This window comes from Dendronephthya gigantea, unplaced genomic scaffold (assembly GCF_004324835.1).
Source record: "Dendronephthya gigantea isolate DGI-Jeju-01 unplaced genomic scaffold, DenGig_1.0 000140F, whole genome shotgun sequence".
Taxonomy (NCBI): domain Eukaryota; kingdom Metazoa; phylum Cnidaria; class Anthozoa; order Malacalcyonacea; family Nephtheidae; genus Dendronephthya; species Dendronephthya gigantea.
In genome coordinates, this window is record NW_021163150.1 from 310,898 (window position 1) to 336,369 (window position 25,472).

Below are 25,472 nucleotides of genomic sequence, written 5' to 3' on the forward strand. Positions count from 1 at the left end.
GCTCTGGCGTCCATGCATTGATTCCAACTTTTGCTTCCAGAATATAATTTATATATTCTCCAATCGAAATAAATCTTCCTTTTCCCCTCTTAAAATATAGATAACCCCAGTTTTAACTTTAATAATCTGCGATATTTTTGCAGTGCCTGGCTGCCAATCTTCTGCTTATATTTATAAACTCCGGCTAAAAGCACAAGCAAAAACACTCCTTTATGGCTTTAGCTCGAGGAAACGCGAGCGTCTTGTAGTTTTTATTTTTTGAATATTCCGGATTTCGCAAATATATGCGTCTTCTGCAAGTTTTTCAGAACTAATAACAAAACTTAATCAGGATCTATAGATAATATAGTCAAATGGCTCTCCCAAAAGAAATTAAATTACAGCATCATACAAAAAAGACAAAAGCAATGTTTATAGGATCTTTTTATAATTTGAAACACAAATGGAAATAACTGGAAAACCGTCATCTAGTCCAGTTTTATCCAGCATCTTCTCCCACATAACCACTGCAGGGCACTGTGCCGACTTTGATGATTTTAAAATTCTTTCTTCATGTTCTGACAAACATGAACTCATGATTCATGAAAGCCTCCTCATCTCCAAACTCAAACCCTCACTTAACATCCAGGGCAGTTCAATCCCACTTAGTCTTCTGTAACGTGTTTTCATAGTTTTTGTATTGTGTTTACGTCCCTTCGTCTGTGCGGCTTTGTCATGTACTATCTTATACCTTCCTATCTGTCATTAATTTACATATGTAAATAGATTATATATATATTCAAATCTCATGTAATTTTATATCACTTGTCTGAAGATGTCTTAGGTTAAAGACGAAATACATTTACAAATACATTTACAAATATATTTACTTTTAAACTTTAAATTGTTTTGATGGCTTTCTTAAACGTTATATGTTGGGCTCTCATATTTATAATAAGAATCCGTTTTCCGCCTGGCAAATCTCTAGCTACGATATTGAAACACAAAGTTGGGAATGATCAAGTAATCATTAATGGTAAACATGTTACTCGCTACTCCTCTTTTCGTCGTTTGGGAGTAGAACTAGACGAAAAAATGGGCTGGGATAAGCATATAGATGCAACATGCAGAAAAGTTGCCTCCGGCATTGGAATTATTTAAAGAGTAAAACAATTTGTACCGTACGAAACTTACCAAAGCAAGCAAAGGAAACAAAAATACAAAATCTTTAGGCATCTTTAGAAATATGATAAAATAATGTAACTACTGAGCCAGACATCGATTATTCTTATTTTTTATCTTCTTTAATACTTACATGCTTATTTGTTTATATTATAATACTATATTTAATACATGTACATATGTATTTTTAATCTTGTAATTGTGTGACGCCCCTCACGAAAACCATCGACGATGATGAGGGTAGCGTGGTTAAATAAAGTTTAATTGATTGATTGATTGATTGATTATTTGATTGATTGATTGATTGGTTGAAATGATTCGCTAGCGAAATATTTGCATATTTTCTTTAGAATTTCAGTAAAAGCATAAACAACTTAATTCAACAGGGCTGTTCTCATTTTAAAAGAAAATATGCAAATATTTCGCTAGAGAAATATTTCTCAGACGTCGAACTTTTCATGTGCCGATTCGAATAGAAATTAACTTAAACAAAGACTTTAGGTTGAAAAGTTTGACGTCTGAAACAGGCCAAATAATATACTGAATACCTTACATACAAGTAACCCCTGACAAGAAGAGCTACATATAAGTCAGGAAAAGCAGACTTACCACTACATGGTAACAGCATGCCGCTGAGCCTGAGGCCGAATAAAATAAAAACACCATGGGCAAAGCGAAACATTTTGTTTTAAATGTACAACCTGAAAGAAATAAAAATTCATACTTTAAATAAAATGAGAGGTTATATACGTCTGCCAAGATTTCATGGAAATGTCGTCCCAGCAATGCGAGTTAGTCCGGCTTTCATGTAAATAGCTGGGGTAGCTCGCTAGATCTATATTGTTTTGCAATCTTATTTGTTCGGTATAATTCCGTATTATGTATGCAATTTTACAAACGAACAAACTTTGGCCGAGCTTAGTCTTAGCTTCGACCGAGACGGAGCTGCCTAAAGTTAGAGTTTTAAGTGACCATTCTTTATGGAACCTAAGGAAGAGTATAATGTTTTGATGACGTATGCAAGTGGACACGACAGGGCACTTATATATATATATATATCGAAATGCATTTAGCTTAAACGGCGGATAAGTTCAAAATGGAAAACAAAATTACCTCTTTATTGGGCAAATGAGCTGAAATATTTCGATGTAAATAGCTTAATTTGCAATTGAAGTACATATTTAATGCATAAAATGAAGGTTTAGGCATTCACAAGATGTATGTATGATGTATATTTTTAAATTTTGGCTTATCCACCAGCCGGCTCCTGGGACACGCACGATAAACATAATAAACAATCATAACAAAAATATGGTTACGGCGATGGAAGTTACTAAGGAAAGCAAATGCGAGGATGAAATTCTAGAGCAATCGTTTTATTGAACCGTATTCAAACGAACCGCTTGCTAGTAATTTGATGAAAGTACAACAGACGACGAGGATGCCTGGATGGCATTTCTTCCGAGACGCTCGGGAAATCATGGTGAGTGATAAGTATCGTGTTATATATGTTATACATGTTAAGTATCGACTTTCAATGTAAATGTAGCCTGACTGAGGCCGTTTCATATAGCTACCGTTCTTTACAAGTGCCAAAGTGCAAACTCACATATTACCATAAAATAACGATTGGAACCAAGAGCAAGGTCAAGTCCTTATTACATATAAAAGTAATACATAAGACAGATTATTTGTCCTGACGCTGCTTCACAATATTCGATCTGCGGCTTGGAATATCGCAAAAAGCAAAAACCTATATTCCCATTCAACCTTTCGATCAAGTGCTTTTTATTTTGAGGTGGTTGAAGCTTTGACGACCGCTCTTAGTCAGACTGCCTTCTAACACTCAATTATCCGTACGTCTGCGTTATAATTTGTGGTTTAAAACCCAGATCTATAAAAATTACCTTGTTAGTTCCACAATTAAACTACAAAATGTTGCTTACAGTAATAATTTCTTTGGCAGATACTTACCAAATATCTATCCAAATTTTTCTACTTCCTGGTTCGCAGCAGTATTTACAAAGAATGAAGCTGACTGATGGTATTTTGAGAATTCCTTAGTAACGTTGTAAAATTCCTTATGTTGCAACTGGCAACCCCCCCAAATTACGAATCATTACCAGGCTAGCGCGACCGGTTTCCATATGTGTACGGCGAGTGTTTCTTTGAATAATACTTATAATAGTATTGACCAGCGTTTTGCTTCTTCCGGATGATGGAGGTTTTGAAAAGGAATAGTGTTAGATGAAACAGTCCGCAAGTATCAGAATCGACAGAATGTTGATGTTAGGTTAATTATAATTGCATTGCAAGTTGCAAGGAAAATTGAATAGTGTAACAGGAGGCCATAATCTCAACAATGTAACGGAACTTATTCTCCAACAAATTGAACAAAATATGCAAGTAAAAAATTTTGCAGACATAAATTCCGATACTTTTAGTAAAACAAGGTGTGGGGGAACGAGTGAAAGAATGACGGGGGGGGGGAAACTTGCGTTGCACCATACAATGTCTTATGGACTTCTTTTTCTAAATTCTCTAAAATTCTTCTCTCTCTAAATCAACGAGTTATCCCTTTAATTATTTCATAATTTAACTTATGTTCGGCATAATCTGATTCAGTTAAATATTTATATAATGTATTCCAGATGCATTACTTTATGTTAAAGATTGATAGTTGTTATCAACATCTCTTGTTTTGTTCAACTCAGTATAGGTTGACTCATCGTTGTTCACACCGTCATTTCTTGTACCTTCCCCTCTCAATGATTGATATTTTTCTTCTTCGTTTACTTTTGTAAGATCTAATTGTTGATAAGTTGAATCAACTGCTGTTATTTGTACCTCTGGGGTTCGTTCGGGTCGTGTAAACCACTTACGACGAGTGAATAAAACGATGTAGCAAAGAAGAATTCCGATAATAATACCAGATACCAATGATACGACAATGATATACCATTCAGTAGCACATTTAAGACTTTTTGAAGCTGTTTTTCCTGGAAATCGGAATTATAACATAGCAATTTTTAAACAAATTTTACGAAGACACAACTCTATTGTTGTTTACTAGTCATAGTTACAAAGATGTTTTTTGAAATAGTGGCGAGTAGTTTTTGTCAACGCAAAATGAGTACTTTATTTTTCGAAAAAGAGGAAGAGACTTCATAGACCAGTTGCGAGTTACACGAAAACGAAGCTAGTAATGTTTTCTACTCCCAAAATTCGAAAATAAACGAAAATAAACATAATTTTGATGGAATTCAGTCAAAAGAATCAGACTTGCCTCGCTTTCGTGTAACTCGCCACAGGCCTCTTGCTCATTTTTGAATAGGTCTATTATACTAAAACAACAATTCTTCTCCGGCTCGGTGAATATTGATGAACAAAAATCTCGTCAAGACTTCCTCCTGGCTTCTATATTAGCGATCACCTTGCCTTGCTAAGAAATATATATTAGTTTCTATCATGACACTCAAGATATACTCGATATACTATCTCAAGATATACTCGATATACTACAAGATATACTATCAAAATTTCACCACTTTTACTAATATAGTTTTGTGGAAATAAACTAATAAAGGACAGATGAATGTATATTTGATAATTGTTATATTCGTGTTCGTTACCTGGTCCATCACTCGTCGTAAGCTTAACCGTAGAGTTCTTGATATTCGTTTTTACCGATGACTGTGTTGGCAACGTTGTTGGAATTGACTCTTTATAATAATAATGATAATGTCAGCGAAATCATTATAAAAAAGATGTAAATCCAACAAATGCTTATCTAGACTAGAAGCTATAACATGCTTAGCAAAATCTATATCTTCTACCTTACTAAATGCTATCAAACGAAATATCTATACATTATAGACCATTAAACATATAGCGTTCTAACATTTCCAGCGAACATGCCGAATGGGAAAAATGTGTGTCAACATGAAATAAACGAATGTATAACATCAACCTTACTTTCAATAGTAAAACGGGCGAAAGCAGAACGTCCCAGCATCATTTGACTTCACCTGAAATACGGTATATGTACTCGCAGTACTGACAATTTTGGTATGATTATGGAATATGGTAAAACGTGGTGTAGGAAACCCTTCAGACGAACACGTTATGGTTACTGTGCCACCAATTTCAACTTTCATTCTTTTTGTTGAAAACATAATGATTGTATTCACAGGTTTAACTAAAAAAAGCGAATTAATTTTTTTTACTGTTATCTGCTTCATTTTGTGTAACGGTATATACCTTATTATTATTTGTAACATTGTAAATATGAACTAATTTTATAACTTCTTGGTCAGAACCAATATAATTCTTTCTGGCATTTAAAGTATTCTCCACGTGGAAAGGTCCACGGAGATATATTGGTTAAAAAAATAGAAAGAAGCTATATAGATCTTTGTCGACTCATATGAGACGTATGGGTTATTATAGGGTTATATAGGGTTAGGGTGGGTTTAACCATATACATTTGGAAAACATCGTGACTTTATTGTTGGCAAAAATAGAGTTACCTACTTTTTTATAACATCTGATAACGAACTTCCTGGTTGGCAACCTTCACTGAGTATTTACAGGGCAAAACCGCAGTCGAAAATTCCTTGACGATTTTTTGAAATTCCTTTATAGAAATTTATAGGGCATATTACGTAATATATAGACTGGTTTACATTGACACAGTCCTGATCTTTCAGGATTGCTAAATAAGAGTCTGTAAATAAAGTTGGATCCGTTTTCGGTAAGTTTTCACTCTACCTGACTCCAGCCAGTTTCTATTTGACCTGCCTGACCATAATTATTAATGGCGAGAGTAATTATTACACTAAAATCGGTCGATCGTGAGGTAAGAAAAGCTTCAGTACCCTCTTACTGGATATAGGCCTGCTAAATAAATATTAGAATCAATGTTTCAGTTTCCAGATCACCACGTTTCATACGCCGTATTTCACATGTGTCGAACACATTATAAAGATGAGCTGGAATGCCTCAGGTTTTCTTTAATGTTTCGGAACATATATAAAATACGGCGTATGAAACTGGCCTTACATGGCAGACATTTCGGTCCGAACTGAGGAATCTTTTTCACTCGGAACTCATGGAGCCAATGGAACAGAGTTACTCAATGTGTACATTATTTAGCCTAAACCAGGGAGTATTCCAGTGTTATTTATTAAGAGAGGATGTTCGACTTCTTTTTATAAAAACCAGATGTTGTCTCTGTAATTATGAAGTAAGGCAACAATCTGTTTCTAACATCTTCTAGCATCATTAACTATATCTTCTGCATAGTCTTCAGTCCCACTTGTATCCTGTATTCCAGCTTTATGATTTTAGGTTAAAGACTGATAATTGCTCTCGATATCCTTGACTTTGTTCAACTCGGTATAATTTGACTCATTGTTATTTACAGCATCATTTCTTTCAGCATTCCCACTCAATGATTGATAATTGTCTTCTTGGTTCATTTTCTTAAGATCTAGCTCCTGATAAGTTGAATCTGCTGTCGTTTTTTGCACCTCTTGGGTTCGTTCTAGTTGCGTAAACAACTTACGACGTGAATATGAAACAATGTTGGACAGAAGAATTCCAATAACAATACCAGACACCAAGGTTATGACAATGATATACCATTCAGTTGTACCGGATTTAACATCTTCTGAAAAATCGAAAATCATAACACAGACTTAAACCTAAACCAATTGTTTTACATTTTTCCGAATTATATCAACTGGACATGACGATTTCACTCAATTCTATTAGCCAATGAAAGGTTGTGAAATCAACATTCATACATGCATTCTATTCTTCATATCATGCTTAACGGTTAATATATTCTTCTTATAACACCTATACTCGATATTCTTTTATCAAAATATTACTACTACTTTTACAGATACGTTTGGTTACCTGATCTACTTGTTGTAAGATTAATAGACGTCGGGATTATATTCGTGTTCGCCGATGACCGTGTTGGCAACATCGTTGCAACTTGCTCTTGCATTTCTGGAATTATTTGAGATTTTTACTCAATCGTCATGAAAATGACAAGGCGGCTTGATACAACAGATCTTAATCTAGAGACTTGCTTACTACATTACTTATTAAGTCGCATAAGCTGGTCCTAACAGGAATAATATGTCTATATCAGATGTAGTGTATCTAATATACATTGGATACCCAAAGGTTTTTTTAACCAAGATTATTTTCGGTGATACAGAATCTGAAGGAGAAAAGTTAACTGATGCGTTGACATAAAATAAACGAATGCATAGGCTATATAATCCTCACCTTCAACAGCAAAAATGGCAAAGGCAGCATCATTTCCCAATTCATTTTTTGCAAAACATTTGTACGTTCCAGCATCATCCCACTTCACCTGACATATGGTATATGTTCTCTCGTTACCGACAACTTTGGTATCATTATGAAATATGGTAAAACGTGGTTCAGGAAACCCTTCTGACGCATGCACACGTTATGGTTACTGATTTACCAATTTCAACTGATTTTTGGGAAAACTTGATGGCTGTATTCACAGGTTTAACTGAAAGAATGAACAGAGTCAGCAAACTGAAGTTTTTTACTGCATGTGACTAAATGGCGAAAACTTTAGCGAACAAGCAAATAGCTGCTTTTCATTTGTTTATCGGTGTAGAAATTATTACATTATATTTAAAAGCAGTAAATTTTTAATATATGCACCATTTTTAAGAGTTTCTGCAGCTATATAGCTATACATTTCAGTAGTCATATCTAATTTCGAATTCAAAAATTTCCAGATGTACTTGAGATGTTGTCTATGTCAACTGAATAAAAAAATATGACAACTTACAAAATGTCTGTTATTCTGATGGACTCTTCATCCCGTGCTTTAACGTGGTTTTGGCCGACACAAGTGTATCTTCCACTATCCTTCCCGTTAAAATTACCAAGGAATAGTGTTTTAACTTTTACACCTTTTTCACTAATCTGGGTGCCATTTTTATACCAAGTACACTCTGCTGGAGGATTGCCACCTTCACATTTACATTCACATATGACATCACCACCTTCCTTAACGATGAGTGGACTGGAACAATTTACTGTAACATTTGGTTTTGCTAAAAATAAATAAAACGATGTTTATCTAGACTGCGAGTTTTCATGCTCATCAAAATTGAAAAGGATGATTTCTTGTATACATATCAGTAGCTAACTTTTTTTCATAAATATATGAATTAAACCTTTTTCAGGGTAGTCCCTTCAGCGACCACTCATTTCATTACATTGGAAACACACTCTGGATATATCAATTTTTATTCACACATGCATGCATGTGCGTCTGTGATGATTAATGATCATGAAAGAACAGAATCAATAACTTTTCCGGGGATTGCTATGGTAGTGCAATACTGAATAAAGTAAATATATTTAGTGTGAAAACTTGCCTGCAATATAAACCACGATGCCAGAACTGCCTCCGCCAGCTGCTGCAAGTTCAAACCTGTACGTTCCATTATATTTCTCAGTTACGTTTTGTAAAATCAGAGATGCTGGTACCTCTACATTTACTCGAGGTTAGCTGCTGTTTGGTATATCAGAGACACCATTTCGAGGAAGTAAAGCAATTGTTTCTTCTATTAACGCATCACTACTTTGAAAATACCAAGCTCGACCATTAATTGTCCCTACACCATCAAATCTCCATGATATTCTTGCAGTTGATCCTTTTAAAAGTGTCAACCTCGTCCCGTTTGCTGGTGGATATACTGTTCCTATAGGAAAATAAACCACTGCTTTTAAAAGGTTTTTATATAGCTAGTTCGCAGAATAATTACTCGTCGAGCAAAAGCGAGAGTCAGTCAGTTTTTTCGCGTAAGACTAAAGGACCACATGTAAACATGCAGATAGGACGCCATTTGGCAACGCGGCGCAATTTTTTAATTTTTTTATATTCCAAAAGCAAATAAATTTTATCATTATATTCTCAGTTGTAGATTCACTTAACGATAATACCTTCTGACTGCTCTGGCGTCCATGCATTGATTCCAACTTTTGCTTCCAGAATTTAATTTATATATTCTCGAATCGAAATAAATCTTCCATTTCCCCTCTTAAAATAGATAGCCCTTCTCTTAACTTTAATAACTTGCGATGTTTTTGCAGTGACTGGCTGCCAATCTTCTGTTTATATTTATAAACTCCGGCAAAAAGCATAAGCAAAAACACTCCTTTACGGCTTTAGCTCGAGGAAACGCGAGCGTCTTGTAGTTTTTATTTTTTGAATATTCCAGATTTCTATCTGACTTGATGGCAGGGCATGAGCACTGCCACTAGTATTTGACCCTTTGCCGTGTGGGCAGAATATGAAAGAGTGAAAGTTTCGGGCCTCGCTGGCTCGCTCGTGCTTAAAGTATAAAAATTACAAATAATATAGCGTTGCTTCCAATTTATGCTTTACAATGTAAATTTAAAAAAATAAACATGTTGTGATGCGAGGATAAAGATTGTTTATATATATGCATATATATATATACGAGGGTCCGTCTAAACGTCGAAATTTTCATGCGTATTAGGTGAATATATTTTGTCGTTGTCGCTGCACTTCCCATGAGGCTGATATATTTGCCGATGATTCACAAATAGGAACTGCAGCTAGGTAGAGACATAAAATCAATTACAGAAAGCTTAAACATTGACCTGGCCTAAAAAGTGTGCTTCCCATTTACTGATTGAAATTGAAAACACGCGTATTAAGCGAGTTAGCACCACTAAATCACTGCGTCTGATGCTCGATGAGACTTTGACTTGGCATTCTCAAGTAGAACTCATTACGAAGAAAGTGAACAGGAATTTTTATGTTCTGAGACGACTGCGAGAGTTCTCAGACTTGAAAAGCTTGTTACAGCTTATAAAAACTTGATCCAACCATGCACACTTTGACTATTGCTCACAAATATGGCCGGGATGCCTTGGAATTACGTTGCAAAATAAACTGCAACGCTTACAAAACAGGGCAGTCCGTATCATTACAAAGCGTAGGTCTGTGGACATACTTAATGAACTTGAGATACCAAATTTGAGTGTTAAAAGAAATAACCAATTATGCACTACATGCAGTTAGTTCCTGACTATCTTATTGACCTTTTTACGAAAACAAACGCGGTGCATGACTATCAAACTAGACAGGCTGAGCATAATCTTTTACCACCTAAGCCAAATACAAATTTTGGTAAAAAATCTTTTTCATACAGAGGTGCAGTGGCTTGGAACAATTTAACATCCAATCAAAAAAACTCTGAATCTATAAAGTGTTTCAAAAGTAACTTGATAATTAGTAATATGTATTAGTGTGATAATTGTAATTTTCATTTTCTACTATATTCTATTATTTAATACTTGTATATAACTTAACCCTATTTTTTAACTATAGACGTAAATGCACGGCCTATTGGAAGATCACTTTTGTAAATATTTTTTTCTTAAACCATTCAATGTGAAATAGTACCGTGGGTAAATAATTTAATAATAATAACTTATATAAAAGTAACCCCTGACCGAAGAACTATAAGTCAGGAAAAGCAGACTTACCACTACATGGTAACAGCATACCGCTGAGCCTGAGGCCGAATAAAATAAAAACTCCATGGGCAAAGCGAAACATTTTGTTTTAAATGTACAACCTGAAAGAAATAAAAATTCATACTTTAAATTAAATGAGAGGCTATATACGTCGGCCAAGATTTCATGGAAATGTCGTCCCAGCAATGCGAGTTAGTCCGGCTTTCATGTAAATAGCTGGGGTAGCTCGCTATAAATGAACCCTGTTCTTGTATAATCAGCACTTCAAAAGCGCCAGTGCAAATGATGAATAACTGCATTCTTGAGGTTACGACTGTAAGAATATTGGATATTGGTTTATGGAAATAATATACATGTATATATAGGATATTACTTGAGATAATATGAAAATATCTTCCTGTATATATAATACCCATGTTTTCTTGCATATTTAGTGGCCTAATTTATACATCGCCTTACCATCAACTGTTTGAATTTCAATCGACGCAACCAAAGTGCGACGTATCATGTATAATATAGGACTGTGTACCAGTGCTGTGTACTGAGAAATACGTTTTATGTGCAAAATCCCCGCACCGTGCGAGAGTACTAATTCCGCCCGGAGATTAGGAATTACACCCGAGTATTTTGACAGAACATAGCGGAATCCAAAGTTGTCAAAATTTAGCCTCCTCCGCGGGCAACTCTATATTGTTTTGCAATCTTATTTGTTCGGTATAATTCCGTACAATTCCGCAATTTTATAAACAAACAAACTTCGGCCGAGCTTAGCCTTAGCTTCGACCGAGATAGAGCTTCCTAAAGTTAGAGTTTTAGGTGACCATTTTTTATGGAACCTAAGGAAGAGTATAATGTTTTGATGACGTATGCAAGTGGACACGACAGGGCGACGGCGGATAATTATAAGTTCAAAATGAAAAACAAAATTATCTCTTTATTGGGCAAATGAGCTGAAATATTTCGATGTAAATAGCTTAATTTGCAATTGAAGTACATATTTAATGCGTAAAATGAAGGTTTAGGCATTCACAAGATGTATGAGAGTATTTTTAAATTTTGGCTTATCCACCAGCCGGCTCCTGGGACACGCACGATAAACATAATAAACAATCATAACAAAAATATGGTTACGGCGATGGAAGTTACTAAGGAAAGCAAATGCGAGGATGAAATTCTAGAGCAATCGTTTTATTGAACCGTATTCAAACGAGCCGCTTGCCAGTAATTTGATGAAAGTACAACAGACGACGAGGATGCCTGGATGGCATTTCTTCCGAGACGCTCGGGAAATCATGGTGAGTGATAAGTATCGTGTTATATATGTTATACATGTTAAGTATCGTCTTTCAATGTAAATGTAGCCTGACTGAGGCCGTTTCATATAGCTACCGCTCTTTACAAGTGCCAAAGTGCAAACTCACATATTACCATAAAATAACGATTGGAACCAAGAGCAAGGTCAAGTTCTTATTACATATAAAAGTAATTCATAAGACAGATTATTTGTCCTTACGCTGCTTCACAATATTCGATCTGCGGCTTGGAATATCGCAAAAAGCAAAAACCTATATTCCCATTCAACCTTTCGATCAAGTGCTTTTTATTTTGAGGTGGTTGAAGCTTTGACGACCGCTCTTAGTCAGACTGCCTTCTAACACTCAATTATCTGTACGTCTGCGTTATAATTCGTGGTTTAAGACGCAGATCTATAAAAATTACCTTGTTGGGTGCATCGAAAGTTACAAGGACAAAATGCCGACAATAAATTCCACAATTAAACTACAAAATGTTGCTTACAATAATAATTTCTTTGGCAGATACTTACCAAATATCTCTCCAAATTTTTCTACTTCCTGGTTCGCAGCAGTATTTACAAAGAATGAAGCTGACTGATGGTATTTTGAGAATTCCTTAGTAACGTCTTAAAATTCCTTATGTTGCTACTGGCAACCCCGCAAAATTACGAATCATTATCAGGCTAGCGCTACCGATTTCCATTTGTGTACGGCGAGTGCTTCTTTGAATAATACATATAATAGTATTGTCCAACGTTTTGCTTCTCCCGGATGATGCATGGAGGTTTTGAAAAGGAATAGTGTTAGGTCAAACAGTCTGCAAGTATCAGATCGACAGAATGATGATGTTAGGCTTAATAAACAATTATTGGATGAGGTTTTTGTGATATACAGCGTTATCAAGGTCGAGGTAAGCGTTATCAGCCCATAACGCTTATATACCGAGACTTTAATAGCAACATCCAAAAATACATCAATTGTTAATACATAAACACATTCAAATGAATACCGCTTGTTAACCACCGCAGGCTCATTTGCAGATAACTCAGTTATCCGCTAGCAGATTAACTGCTAGCAGTATTACTTTAAGTTAAAGATTGATAGTTGTTATCGACATCTCTTGTTTTGTTTAACTCAGTATAGGTTGGCTCATCGTTATTCACACCGTCATTTCTCGTATCCTTCCTTCGCAATGATTGATATTTTTCTTCTTCGTTTACTTTTGTAAGACCTAATTCTTGATAAGTTGAATCAACTGCTGTTATTTGTACCTCTGGGGTTCGTTCGGGTCGTGTAAACCACTTACGACGAGTGTATAAAACGATGTAGCAAAGAAGAATTCCGATAATAATACCAGATACCAATGATACGACAATGATATACCATTCAGTAGCACATTTAAGACTTTTTGAAGCTGTTTTTCCTGGAAATCGGAATTATAACAGCAATTTTTAAACAAATCAGTTTACGAAGACACAACTCCATTGTTGTTTACAAGTGTAGTTACAAAGATTTCTTTTAAAATAGTGGCGAGTAATTTTTGTCAACGCGAAAAATGAAGAAATTAGTGGTTATGAAGAAAATGCCGTATCTAAAAACACGAAAAAAGAAAAAAAAAGAGAAAGAGACCTGTTGCGAGTTACACGAAAGTGAGGCTAGTCATAAGTGAAAAAGTGAAAAATCGTAAGTGAAAATAAACATCTTTTCGCCGGAATTTCAAAAGAATCAGACTTGCCTCTCTTTCGTGTAACTCACCACAGGCCTCTTGCTCATTTTCGAATAGGTCTATTATACAAAAACAACTATTCTTCTCCGACTCGGTGAATATTAATGAATAAAAGTCTAGTCAAGCTAGATTTTCTACTGGCTTCTATATTAGCGATCACATTGTCTTCGACGAAAATTTACTCATGAATATATAATGGTTTCAATGATGAAACTTAAACTCAAGATTTATTACTCAAATTTTTACTGCTTTTACTAATATAGTTTTGTGGAAATAAACTAATAAAGGACGGATGAATGTATATTTGATAATTGATATGCTTGTGTTCGTTACCTGATCCATCACTCGTCGCAAACCTAAACGTAGAGCTCTTGATATTCGTTTTTACCGATGACTGTGTTGGCAACGTTGTTGGAATTGGCTCTTGTAATTCTAGAATTATTTAACATAGTGTCAGCAAAATCGATGCTAATCCAACAAATGCTAATCTAGACTAGAAGTTATAATATGATTAGCAAAACCTATATTATCTTCTACCTTACCAAACACTACCCAACCAAATAGCGTTCTAACATTCCAAGCGAACATGGCGCATGGGAAAAATGTGTGTCGACATGAAATAAACGAATCTAAGATCAACCTTACTTTTAATAGTAAAACTGGCGAAAGCAGAATCATTTCCCAATTCATTTTTTGCAAGACATTCGTACGTCCCAGCATCATTCGACTTCACCTGACATACGGTATATGTACTCGCAGTACTGACAATTTTGGTATGATTATGGAATATGGTAAAACGTGGTGTAGGAAACCCTTCAGACAAACACGTTATGGTTACTGTGCCACCAATTTCAACTTTCATTCTTTTTGTTCAAAACCTAATGATTGTATTCACAGGTTTAACTAAAAAAAAAGGCAAATTAAAGATTTTTATTGTTATCTGCTTCATTTTGTGTAATGGTGTACTTTTGATGATCATTAGTATAACATTCTAAATATGAATACTTTTATAACCTCTTGGCCAGAACCTATAATTCTTTCTGGCATTTAAAGTACTACGTGGAATGGTGCACGGAAATATTGGTTGAAAAAAAATAGAAAGAAGCTATATATATCTTTATAGTTGATGATCATCATCTCAACAATTCAAAATGAAAGATTTACTCACAAATATCTGTTATTGTGATTGCCCTTTCATCTCGTGCTTTAACGTGACTTTGGCCAACACACGTGTAACTTCCACTGTCTTGTTCATCAAAATTACGAAGGAATAATATTTTAACTTCCGTACCACTTTCACCAATCTGGGTGCCATTCTTAAACCAAGTACATTTTGCTGGAGGGTTACCACCTTCACATTTGCACTGACATATGACATCATCGCCTTTGTTTACGATGAGTGGACTGGAACAATTTATTGTCACGCTTGGTTTCGCTACAATGAAATGAGAGCAAAAAGTGAAAGTGGAGCTCACCACCACTATACTATAGTCCATTCACTTAACCAATCAAAATGTAGAATTATTTACTGTCTGGATCGACATAGTGAGTCTATTAGAAAAAACAGTGGCAACCAGTTGATTTGAGATCATGAGTGATTATGGAGTCATTGTCCCCGTTATTCCTATTAATAGTATAAATGGCACGAAACGAAAATGATAATTTACAATAAAATGAAACACCAACCCGTCTCTGAGTAGAAAATAATATAAATACTCAAAATTATATAAAATTAGTCAAATGATATTTCAGTTTAAGCGCGAGGATCTGGCTTTTTATTGCACAGTTTATTTTCGTACTCAGATCAGCTGGAGAGGGATTATCATGTAAAGAAAGCGCCATATTTTCATTGGCAGTATGATTAAACGAGGGTCACATTCATTTTTTTTCAATATTATTTAGAAGCATAGGGCGAAGTAGCAGTATCTTTATAGGAAGACCTTAAACTTAATAAAATTAAAAAGCTTGCGATTGTGAAAGGTTGCAAATGTGGAAAATACCAGCGTGGGAAGTTGGCAAATTTTGTATAAATTCGTATTACGCCCGAAAAAGCGCGTTCCTATTTTTCGAAACAAGCTCGCACAGCTATATTTTTCTCGTATATTTCAACATTTTGCTACCATACACTTTCAAATTTTTCTAATTTTGTGATACTCTTTTGCGTGGGTCAGAATTTACATCAAAACTTGCCTGCAATATAAACCACGACGGAAGATTCGCCTCCGCCTGGTGCTGCAAGATTAAACTGGTACGTTCCATTATATTTCTCAGTTACGTTTTGTAAAATCAGAGTTGCTGGTTCCTCTACATTCACTCGAGGTAAGCTGCTGTTTACTGGTTGAGGAGGAAGTGTTGCAATTAGTTCTTCTCGTGACCCGTAACTACTTTGAAAATACCAAGATCGAGCAAGAATAGTAGTTACACCTTCATATCTCCAGGATATTCTTGCAGTTGATCCTTTCAAAAATGTCAACCTCGTCCCGTTTGCTGGTGGATATAACGATCCTGAAACAAAAATAAACCCAATTTTTCAGATTTCAAGATTTTATACAGTTCGCAAAGTTCACAATTTTTTTTTAATTTTCCATCACAAGTTTGCTAGATTGCACAGATTTGGATAAATTAGAGCAAAATAAACTCCCTAATAATGCAAAACTTCACGCTGGGCTCTTGCCTCTGTTTTTTCAAAGCAAAGAGCCGCCTTACTCCGCATTTCCATAAAAAAGTAAAAAAAAGCAAACCAATAACATCACGAATGTCTCAACGGTCTAAAACAAGAAGTTTTCGTCAGATTTGCGGATTTGCGTGTAAAGACTGGGGATGACTTGCATGATTTAGCTTTAACTTCTGATTATAAAGTAACGTTCCAGTCATTTTTATTTTACTGGTTCAGCCCATGAAAAGTTCGACATCTAAACCTGGCCTAAAGCCCCGTTTACACTACACTTGATCATTGGCACGGCAGAGCTAAAATGCATGATATACTCATGCATATATCTAATTTTATTAGTGTTGAGGCAACTAATACAAATCCCGAGAATTGATAAAATTAGTAGCCACGGCCCACGGGTACCCACTTTGGTCGTGCACCGTAGCAATAAATTTAATGCAGTGTAAACGAGGCTTAAATAACCGAATCCTCAGCTGTGGTCATTTTGCTGACACGTGGTTCCTTCATGTACAAGATAAGTAAGGCCCGTTTCAGACGTCGTACTTTTCATGCGCATTAACATTAGGTTCGGCAAATGAAAAATTCGACGTTTAAAACAGGGGGTAGTGTCGCAGCTCCTCGCAAGAATTATTTTCATTGGCTGAACTTTACAATACATTTCTGTTTCAACCAATAGCATAGCTTCGTTCTTTAGAAAGCATAGAAAAGCGTTATCCAATTGGACGAAAGCTTCCGAGAGCTGCGACATGTCCCAAAACAGATCTTATGCTTAAATGCCTTGCGAACCTAAATGTTTTTCGACATTCAGAAGCAACTCGTACTTTTAAAAGTATAGAAGTTCAAAAATGTAAATAAATTGCATGATATGCATATTTACATATACATATCCTTGGCAAGAAGAACTATAAACTGGGTAATGCGAAGACTTACCACTACATGCAGGTAAGAGCAGGCCGCTGAGGCGGAATAAAATAAAAACTCCATGGGCAAAGCCAAACATTTTGTTTTAAATATATAACCTGAAAGAAATATAAATTCATACTTTAAATAAAATAAGAGGTTATATGAAAACAGTTTCATTGAAATATCGTCCAAGCAAAGCGAGCTAACCCGGCCCTCGCGTAAATATCTGCGCTGGTTCGCAGTAAATGAACCCTTGGCATGTTCTGGTAATCAGCACCCAAACAAGAATATAACTGCATCAGGTTTACAACAGGGGCGGATTCAGCCGTTGAATCTGACAGTAGCATTCTAAGATGTTACGCAATCTAGGTGGGTCCGGGGGCATGCTCCCCCGGAAAATTTGAAGCCCGGAAATGACATTTCCTGGGTTCTGAGCATCAGACTCTGTTCTGAAATATGGCCTTAACCAAGTCAGATTTTAGACAATAAGTAAAAAAAATATCATAAACAATAGCAGAAAAATATTGAAACATACTTTGTTCTCTACTGAATAGCAGAACATCAGAGGACAATCACCTCATTTACATATATACACGCGACCACAATTCCAAACCACAGACAACGGCAGGACACGTATGGCAATATCACGCGCTGTTCCATGCTGTAGTGTAGCATTACAGATTCTGCTGCAGAAATCATAAAGCGCTTTGACGTAGAAAAATCTCTGACAACATTGAACTCATTTAGGCGTTTCAGTTGCTCCATAGGTCTTTTATGGGAAAAGGTTTCGGACCCATTGACCAACCCTCCTCCTTTTTCATCCGGGCTTGGGACCGGCAATGGCGGAGTTAGGGAGCATCTTGCAATCATAATCTGTACATCAGTAGAATAGCGGAAGTATAATAGGAACGTTGTTCACTTCAAATCATCTTGAAACCGCAACCCGAAGCAAGTTACGTAAATGTTCAATGATAAATCACATCGAAACAGCAGCACGAATGTAGTTAAGTAAATGTTCACTGAAAAATCATCTTGAAACAGCAGCCTGAAGATAGTTAAGTAAATGTTCACTGAGAAATCATCTTGAAATAGCAGCACGACGATAGTTAAGTAAATGCTCAAAGATAAAATATTGAAACAGCAGCACAAAGGTAGTTTAGTAAATGTTCAACGATAAAATATTGAAACAGCAGCACAAAGGCAGTTTAGTAAATGTTCACTGATAAATCATATTGAAACAGCAGCAAGGAGATAGTTAAGTAAATGTTCATTGATAAATCATCTTGAAATGAAGGAGAAAGGCAGCCAAAATATCCACTGGTGAATCATCTGGAGACAGCAGCAAGGAGATAGTTAAGTAAATGTTCATTGATAAATCATCTTGAAATGAAGGAGAAAGACAGCCAAAATATCCACTGGTGAATCATCTGGAGACAGCAGCAAGGAGATAGTTAAGTAAATGTTCATTGATAAATCATCTTGAAATGAAGGAGAAAGGCAACCAAAATATCCACTGGTGAATCATCTGGAGACAGCAGCAAGGAGATAGTTAAGTAAATGTTCATTGATAAATCATCTTGAAATGAAGGAGAAAGGCAACCAAAATATCCACTGGTGAATCATCTGGAGACAGCAGCAAGGAGATAGTTAAGTAAATGTTCATTGATAAATCATCTTGAAATGAAGGAGAAAGGCAACCAAAATATCCACTGGTGAATCATCTGGAAATAGTAAATGTTAGGGCAAATGTTGTTTTTCTGGAATGCGCAGTTATAAAATACGATTCAGAAGAGTTTAAGCATCATTCTTCTTGGGTTTTTCTGGGCAAATTGATCAATTATCTCTTCAGTATCCAGATGAATTTTGCGATGGACATTTAACAAGGCTAGGCCTTTAATCTGGATTCTGACATGGTGCTGCGAAGATAAGTCTTCAATCGGCGTAAAACGGAAATGGACCTTTCGCAGGTGCAAGTGGTAACAGGAATTGTTGCAAAAATTTGAAAAGCGGTGAATATATTGGGAAAACTTATTTTGTCGACAAACGGTAAAACATCAGCCAGTTTAGAAGGCAGAGGACCCTTTTCCATTTGGCAACGTTCAGCCCACATTTCCAATTCAGTGTCGAGAAAGCGAGGGTAAGGCAAGTCGTCCATATACATGTTGAGGAACTTAGAAAATTTGGTTTTCCAGTCAGGGTAGATAAGAACATTTTTTGGCAAACCATACACTGCATCCATAAGGTCAAGGTTTGTCTCCGAGAATCGTGTTTGGATTTCCGATTTAAGATGATCCAAAAAGGGCACACTAATTACTCTACGGTAATATTGTGACGGTGTATCAGCTGGTGTGTTAGCGCGGTGTTGTTGCCTCCCTGTCGTTCTTGGCTGATCTGGTTGAGTTCCAACACTGGTTCCCATGGATTCAGCTTCTTTGTACCACGAGTCGTGTTCTGCGTCCACGTCATTTCTCATTTTCTCTAGATGAACGTAAAGAGCGGATACTTTTTCTCTAGCTGCTCCAGCATCAATAGCGGATTCCTGCAGTTGAACCGTGAGCGGTTGAGTCACCAGAAGACATTTTGAAACCACAACTAACGCGACAATGAATGGAAAGGACACGGTTGCTGAATATAAAGAAACAGCTTTTCGGACAGAATCTGGATTCCAATTGTCGCCGACATTGTCACGAATGATTTCCAAGCATCTAATAATTGCAGGGAAAACCTCGATAAAAACACATAAACCATCGATTCTGGCCACCCATCTTGTTTTGCAAACATTTATCAGCCGTTTATGATTCGCTGTAGGAAGCATTTCGTGGATGGTCTTGACCAACAAATCAAAACGCTTCGGAGAAAAATTAAAGAACTCCGAGCAACACGAACATGTTCCATCATATTCCTTACCAGTTGTTCTTTGCAGCAAGTGGCGACACAAAGGTTTAAACGGTGAGAGTTACAGTGAACATACAGAGCCTTCTTGTTGGTTTCTTGTATTCTAGCTGCTACTCCAGATAATCGCCCTGCCATGTTCCCGGCTCCATCATAACCCTGACCACGACAATCATCAATCGGCAAATTTTGGTCCCGAAGGAATTCTTCAATTGTAGCGGCAACAGCTTCACCAGACACACCCTTTTTGCACGGGACAAAGCCAAGAAACTCTTCTCTTATTTGACACTGCTTGTCTACAAACCGGATAACGATACTAAGCTGTTCTATGTTGCTACAATCTGATGCTTCGTCGGCGAGAATGGAGTAAAACCTTGCTTCGCGGATCTCATCAGTAAGTTTTTTGGTTATCATATCGCCACATATATCAATTATTTCATTCTGAGTGGTTTTTGATTTGTAGGTCATGTTCTTAGGAGTGCTTTTGAAAAGTTCCTCAAGAGTCTTACCAGCACACATTGCACCGTACTTTAGGATTTCAATGAAATTACCACAGTTAACCTCATCTGACAGATAGTTCGAAGAATCATCTCTATGTCCACGCAAGGGAATATTTTGCCTGCCACAAAGAACGATTGCTCCGATAATGGGTCTCAGAAGTTTTCTGTTTTCCTCTATCTGCTGCCTTTTCATATCATCCAACATAACATCAATGGGTGCAGACCTTTGCTCCATATGAGATCTTAGTACTGCTGCACGCGCTGTGGCTGCTTTGTGAAGTGGTGACTTCTCGGAATGCTCCCTGAATTTAGCGGGTGCGACCTGCCATGTGGTGAATGGGGTTTTAAAAAGCCTTTGCAACTTACTCGTATTGTGCATCCCAGTACATTCTGAACCAAACAGCACGCAGTTTATGCAGAAAGCTCCATTCAACTTTTGCGAGTACGTCAGCCACGGAAACAACTTCCTGCCGTTTACCAAAGGAAATGGAAAGTTTGTAGATGGTACCCAAACGTTGCAAAGAACCTCGTACTTCTGCGTATCAGTTAAGGAGTTGCTGTTGACAAAGTTAGCTATATCATTTGGGGAACACGATGTTTCGGATCTTGAACATTCAGGTACGTGTTCTGAAACCAATGAACTAGGTACACGTTTTTTAGACAAAAGATTCGGCTTTGGAATATCTTCGTCGTCACTTTCCTCGGCAAACTTTCTTTTTTTAGGGAATAGCTTGTCAAGAATGGTCTGCTTCTTTTTAACTGGTTGCGATGAAGAAGAGTTTTTTGCGGGTACAAAGGCAGAGGAAGTTGCCACAGGCACAGTACTACATAACGGTGGCGGCGTTTGCTTGGTAGGCGGCGTAACATTTCGTACTTGTGTCGAACTGATATTAATACCTGGTGAAACTTTCTTCATAACAAAGTGTCGAACACCTACCTTACTGCTGCTTTCTTTTGCTTCACAAAGAGCAACATAGTGATTTTTGGTCGCAGGAACTTTACCAAGCTTGGAATAATCCATAGGCATTAATGCACAACGAAATAAATGGATTTTCTGATCTGAAATTGATGTTGCTATTTCTCGCGGATATATAGTGCAGTTAAACATTGTAGACAGGGAGTCAATTTTTTCTTCATTAGGTGTAATTGGAAAATACGACTCGATTGGACGTTTAACAACACTTGATAGGGAAAGAAGACAAATAAAAGAACTCCATTGATGATTCATTGCGTTGCTGTATGCTTCAGTGAGTATTGGTGCGCAAGGATCTTCTTTTGTTACAGAACCAAGAGCAATATCAGACAAACACATTGCAAAAGTATTTGCAATGGAACTAAACGCACCTTTTTTGTGCTGCTGCTCAATAATGGGATGTTTAGCATAAAACGAAGAATTTAAAAAAAGTTCAATGTACGACTGTAAGCTTTAAAAGAATCACTTTCTGCGATGAAATCATGTTATACTGGATATTGATTTATTACCCATGAATACAATGAAAAGTTTTTCTTCCAAGTATATTCGAATACTTTCATTAACAACCGGAGTTAGTGTACGAAAACAATTTACCTGACCATATGGCCTAATCTATACATCGCTTTTTGGTCGCCAGTGGCGTAACCGCGTAACGCAACCGCTGGGGCCTCCGTGAACCAGCCATTTGAGGCTCCCCTTTGCTCAACTAGATGTAGCCTGAATGATGGTAGTTATATATCTAGGGGCACCTAAAGCTTGGCCCCCTTTGTCCCCCGTCACTTGACACCCTGACATCCCCTAGTTACACAACTGTTGGTCGCATCAAAAAGCAATTCACACAATATAAATGAGACGATGAATTTCATTTAGCCTGACTATCAGCTGTTTGAATTTCAATCGACGCGAGTAAAGTGCATGCGACGTATAATATATAGGACTATGTACTGAGACATACGTTTCATGTACATAAATATAAAAACATAATTTGCATAGGAATTTCTTCATGACCACATAAATAGACCGAAGTATATTATGTCAAAACTTGTATTTTAGTTAGTATGTTCACCGTTCACGGCAGTGCAAAATGATCGAATAGAGTGAAATATGTATGCATCCAATGGACTCAACAAGGTTGCGATTTCATAAATTCCAAGAGTTAGTTTTCACTGTAAGTATAATATTATAGATATATATAATTAGGAGCTGTCAATGTGAGAATCACAATTGTCTTAAATATCAGTATTTCTACAGTATTTCATCGACCTTATATTATAAAAGGCAGCGTTGGATTTGTGAAGACAGCTAATCTTACAAAGTAATACATAAGAATTACCTTCCTAATTCCTATATAAGTAAATATATTTGTCGAATTTTTATATTTCAAGTTTCCTCCTCCGCGGTCTGCAACGCCCAACTGTTAGCTGTTGTCAGTGACAGTGTTGCAGGAAATGTCATAATACACATGAATTACAGCATGCCATCTGATGCACGATATATGCGAGTGAAATCTGGACAGGAAATTTGTGACCGGTCACACGGGTCACACGTCACACGCATATCGAGGTTGCCGAACAGCTATCATCTGACTATTCAGTTGTGTTTTCTGTTGGGTTTAAATAACAATTAGGCAGGAGTGAAAGGACGTCTGCCTACTCGGGTAATAACAATGGATTAAAATATAACGCAAGGTTAGCGCTAATCTAGCTCCGGATTGGACGACTTGCGCTTTAGACTAAATTTTTAAGGAGATAAATCACCACAGCTTGAAAGATCTTACTTAAATTAGTGCAAATGCAAAGTTTGGCTGCGGAATTTCGTAAAATACGGAAAATATAGCCATGCGAAGTTGGCATATTTAGTATACTTTTGTATTACGTGCGGAAATGTGTAACTAAATTAGTTACAAACTTCCGGTCGTGATACAAAAGTATACAAAATATGCCAACTTCCCATGGCTATATTTTTCGTACTTTGCATTTGCACTAATTTGATCTTTTTAGCTGTGGTGATTTATTTCCTTAAAAATTTAGTCCAAAGCGCAAGTCGTCTATTGCCCCTAACGAAGACCTAGACAAGTGCCAATTGTGTAGAGGATTCTATATTGTAGGATTCCGCATGTGATATTTGAAGCCGCTACTGCGCTGCTCCCTATTTATATCGATACGGGTATGTGAGCTGTTTGTAGTTTATTTATTTTTAACTAAGCATATCGAGAATTGTTAATGTTTGTATGCCATTGTAGAGGTTTGGGTAAGTATTAATACTATTTGTTATAGTATTAATACTAATAATACACATCGGGCAGCCTTTAATTTACCAAAATTACTAAAGGCTTTACAATGGACGACCTAATTTCCAATTCAAAATACCTTAAATAACCACTCTATTGGGTATTAATTTCTAAAGATATAAAAATATAAAAATTTACCAATATGATTGCAAGCTAGAGCTGCATGTGTTTTAATTTATTCTGACTTGTTGTTAGAGGCTTAGAGCTGTTTGAATTTATTCTGCACTGCCAAAAAGCATATTATTCGCGCTGTCTATCTTCTCATTTCAAAATATTCAGATGCCTCACAGATGCTTAAGCCTAGGGGATATTTTGTTACGTTTCGCCTAAAAAAGGCATGCATGAGGTAGAATCTGGATAATGCATTTCAGACCACCTGGTCCATTTAGGACTCAAGCTGTTCAAAATTCTACAATCATCCACATAACATAATATCTGAGATAAACATCCCCTCCCGCTATGTATTGGGAATCAATAGCTACGACATGCCCACGTCATTTCAGGGCAAATTTACACTTTGTTATTGTTAGCACAAGCCCTAAAATATTGAAATAGGGGGAAGGGGGGCATAATTTGAAAAGTCTCAACTCATTTTGTGAAAAGTGGCTGAACACAAAATTGTATAAACATCATGTAGAATGTGACATAGAACCGTCACTATCAGCTGTGGTGACTGTTACCTAGACACTCTAACTCTTTGAGTATGTGAAGGAACATTAGTGATTACGTGCCCGGGCGGGGGGGGGAGGGGGGCATGTCAATGTTATATGTTACACAGTGGCTTCCATATATTTTTATCAATATTTTAAGATATTGCCAAAAAAGTTGGGTATTTGTGTGTGTTACAATTTTACTCTCAATTATATTAATCATTCTCAAATTGGTCCTCTGAGGGGAGTTTAATGATGTCGAATTCCAAGGGGTGTAAATGCATTAATTGTGTCCATAGGTGCTCAGGCCCTTAAGTTAAAATAAGCCTGGGTTCCTGTGAGCTCATGATATGTTATTTTTAAAGCAGCACAATGTGCATCATCCAGAATAAGTGAATTTTCTATTCTCTAAAACAAATTCTAATATAAGAATTAAACTAAATTCGACTTGTGCCTTCACACATTTGTTTTGCAATCGACTCTTTGGCAATAACGGATTTTCCCTCTTTTATAACAACGAACAGTACACTTGACTATCCTATGTTTTACTATCCTATGTAGATAGAACAAATGATGCACTTATATAGCACTTTTTAAATGAAGCACATATATAGCACTTTTTTAATGAAGCGTTGTTAAGTCAAAGACGCCACAGAAATTATAATACACTAAAATGGTCTTGAATATATTGTTTTGTTTCACTAACAAATGGTAGTGTCAGGATGGATTGACGGGGTCAAGGAAAAATCAAATAAGTCTGCAAAAGTCTGTTGACCTTTTGTTAGCATGTTGCCTAGCATATTGTCTGTTGCATATTCACAATATGATGTTTATC

The 25,472-nt window shown here is 36.4% G+C and overlaps 2 protein-coding genes and 1 long non-coding RNA gene across 3 annotated transcripts; all 3 read right to left on the reverse strand.

Moving 5' to 3' along the window:
- Window positions 1-5,838: 5,838 nt before the first annotated feature.
- On the reverse strand, window positions 5,839-7,651 carry LOC114536563 (the record flags this gene model as incomplete). Its single annotated transcript, XM_028557908.1, has 3 exons — window positions 5,839-6,832; window positions 7,084-7,179; window positions 7,465-7,651. Coding segments are annotated over 3 exons (609 nt in total), but the record flags the coding sequence as incomplete, so codon positions are not given.
- An 8,529-nt stretch (window positions 7,652-16,180) lies between these two features.
- LOC114536599 lies at window positions 16,181-18,191 on the reverse strand. Its single transcript, XR_003688466.1, has 3 exons — window positions 17,868-18,191; window positions 17,360-17,448; window positions 16,181-16,263 (listed from the first exon to the last, which is right to left on the reverse strand). It is a non-coding gene; the product is annotated as an uncharacterized LOC114536599 (long non-coding RNA).
- Window positions 18,192-19,217: 1,026 nt separating this feature from the next.
- Window positions 19,218-22,036, reverse strand: LOC114536564 (52 kDa repressor of the inhibitor of the protein kinase-like). The gene is made up of 2 exons (XM_028557909.1): window positions 20,240-22,036; window positions 19,218-20,180 (listed from the first exon to the last, which is right to left on the reverse strand). The coding sequence occupies exons 1-2, from the start codon at window positions 22,034-22,036 to the stop codon at window positions 19,218-19,220; spliced, it is 2,760 nt and encodes a 919-aa protein (XP_028413710.1).
- Window positions 22,037-25,472: the final 3,436 nt, after the last annotated feature.

Excerpts from the sequence above, each read along its gene's own strand:
- LOC114536564 (XM_028557909.1), bottom strand. The coding sequence starts at position 22,036 with ATGTGTTTGTCTGATATTGCTCTTGGTTCTGTAACAAAAGAAGATCCT. Across the intron at positions 20,181-20,239 it reads CTTGCTGCAAAGAACAACTG|CGTTTTGATTTGTTGGTCAA; the intron begins GTAAGGAATATG and ends TTTTCTCCGAAG.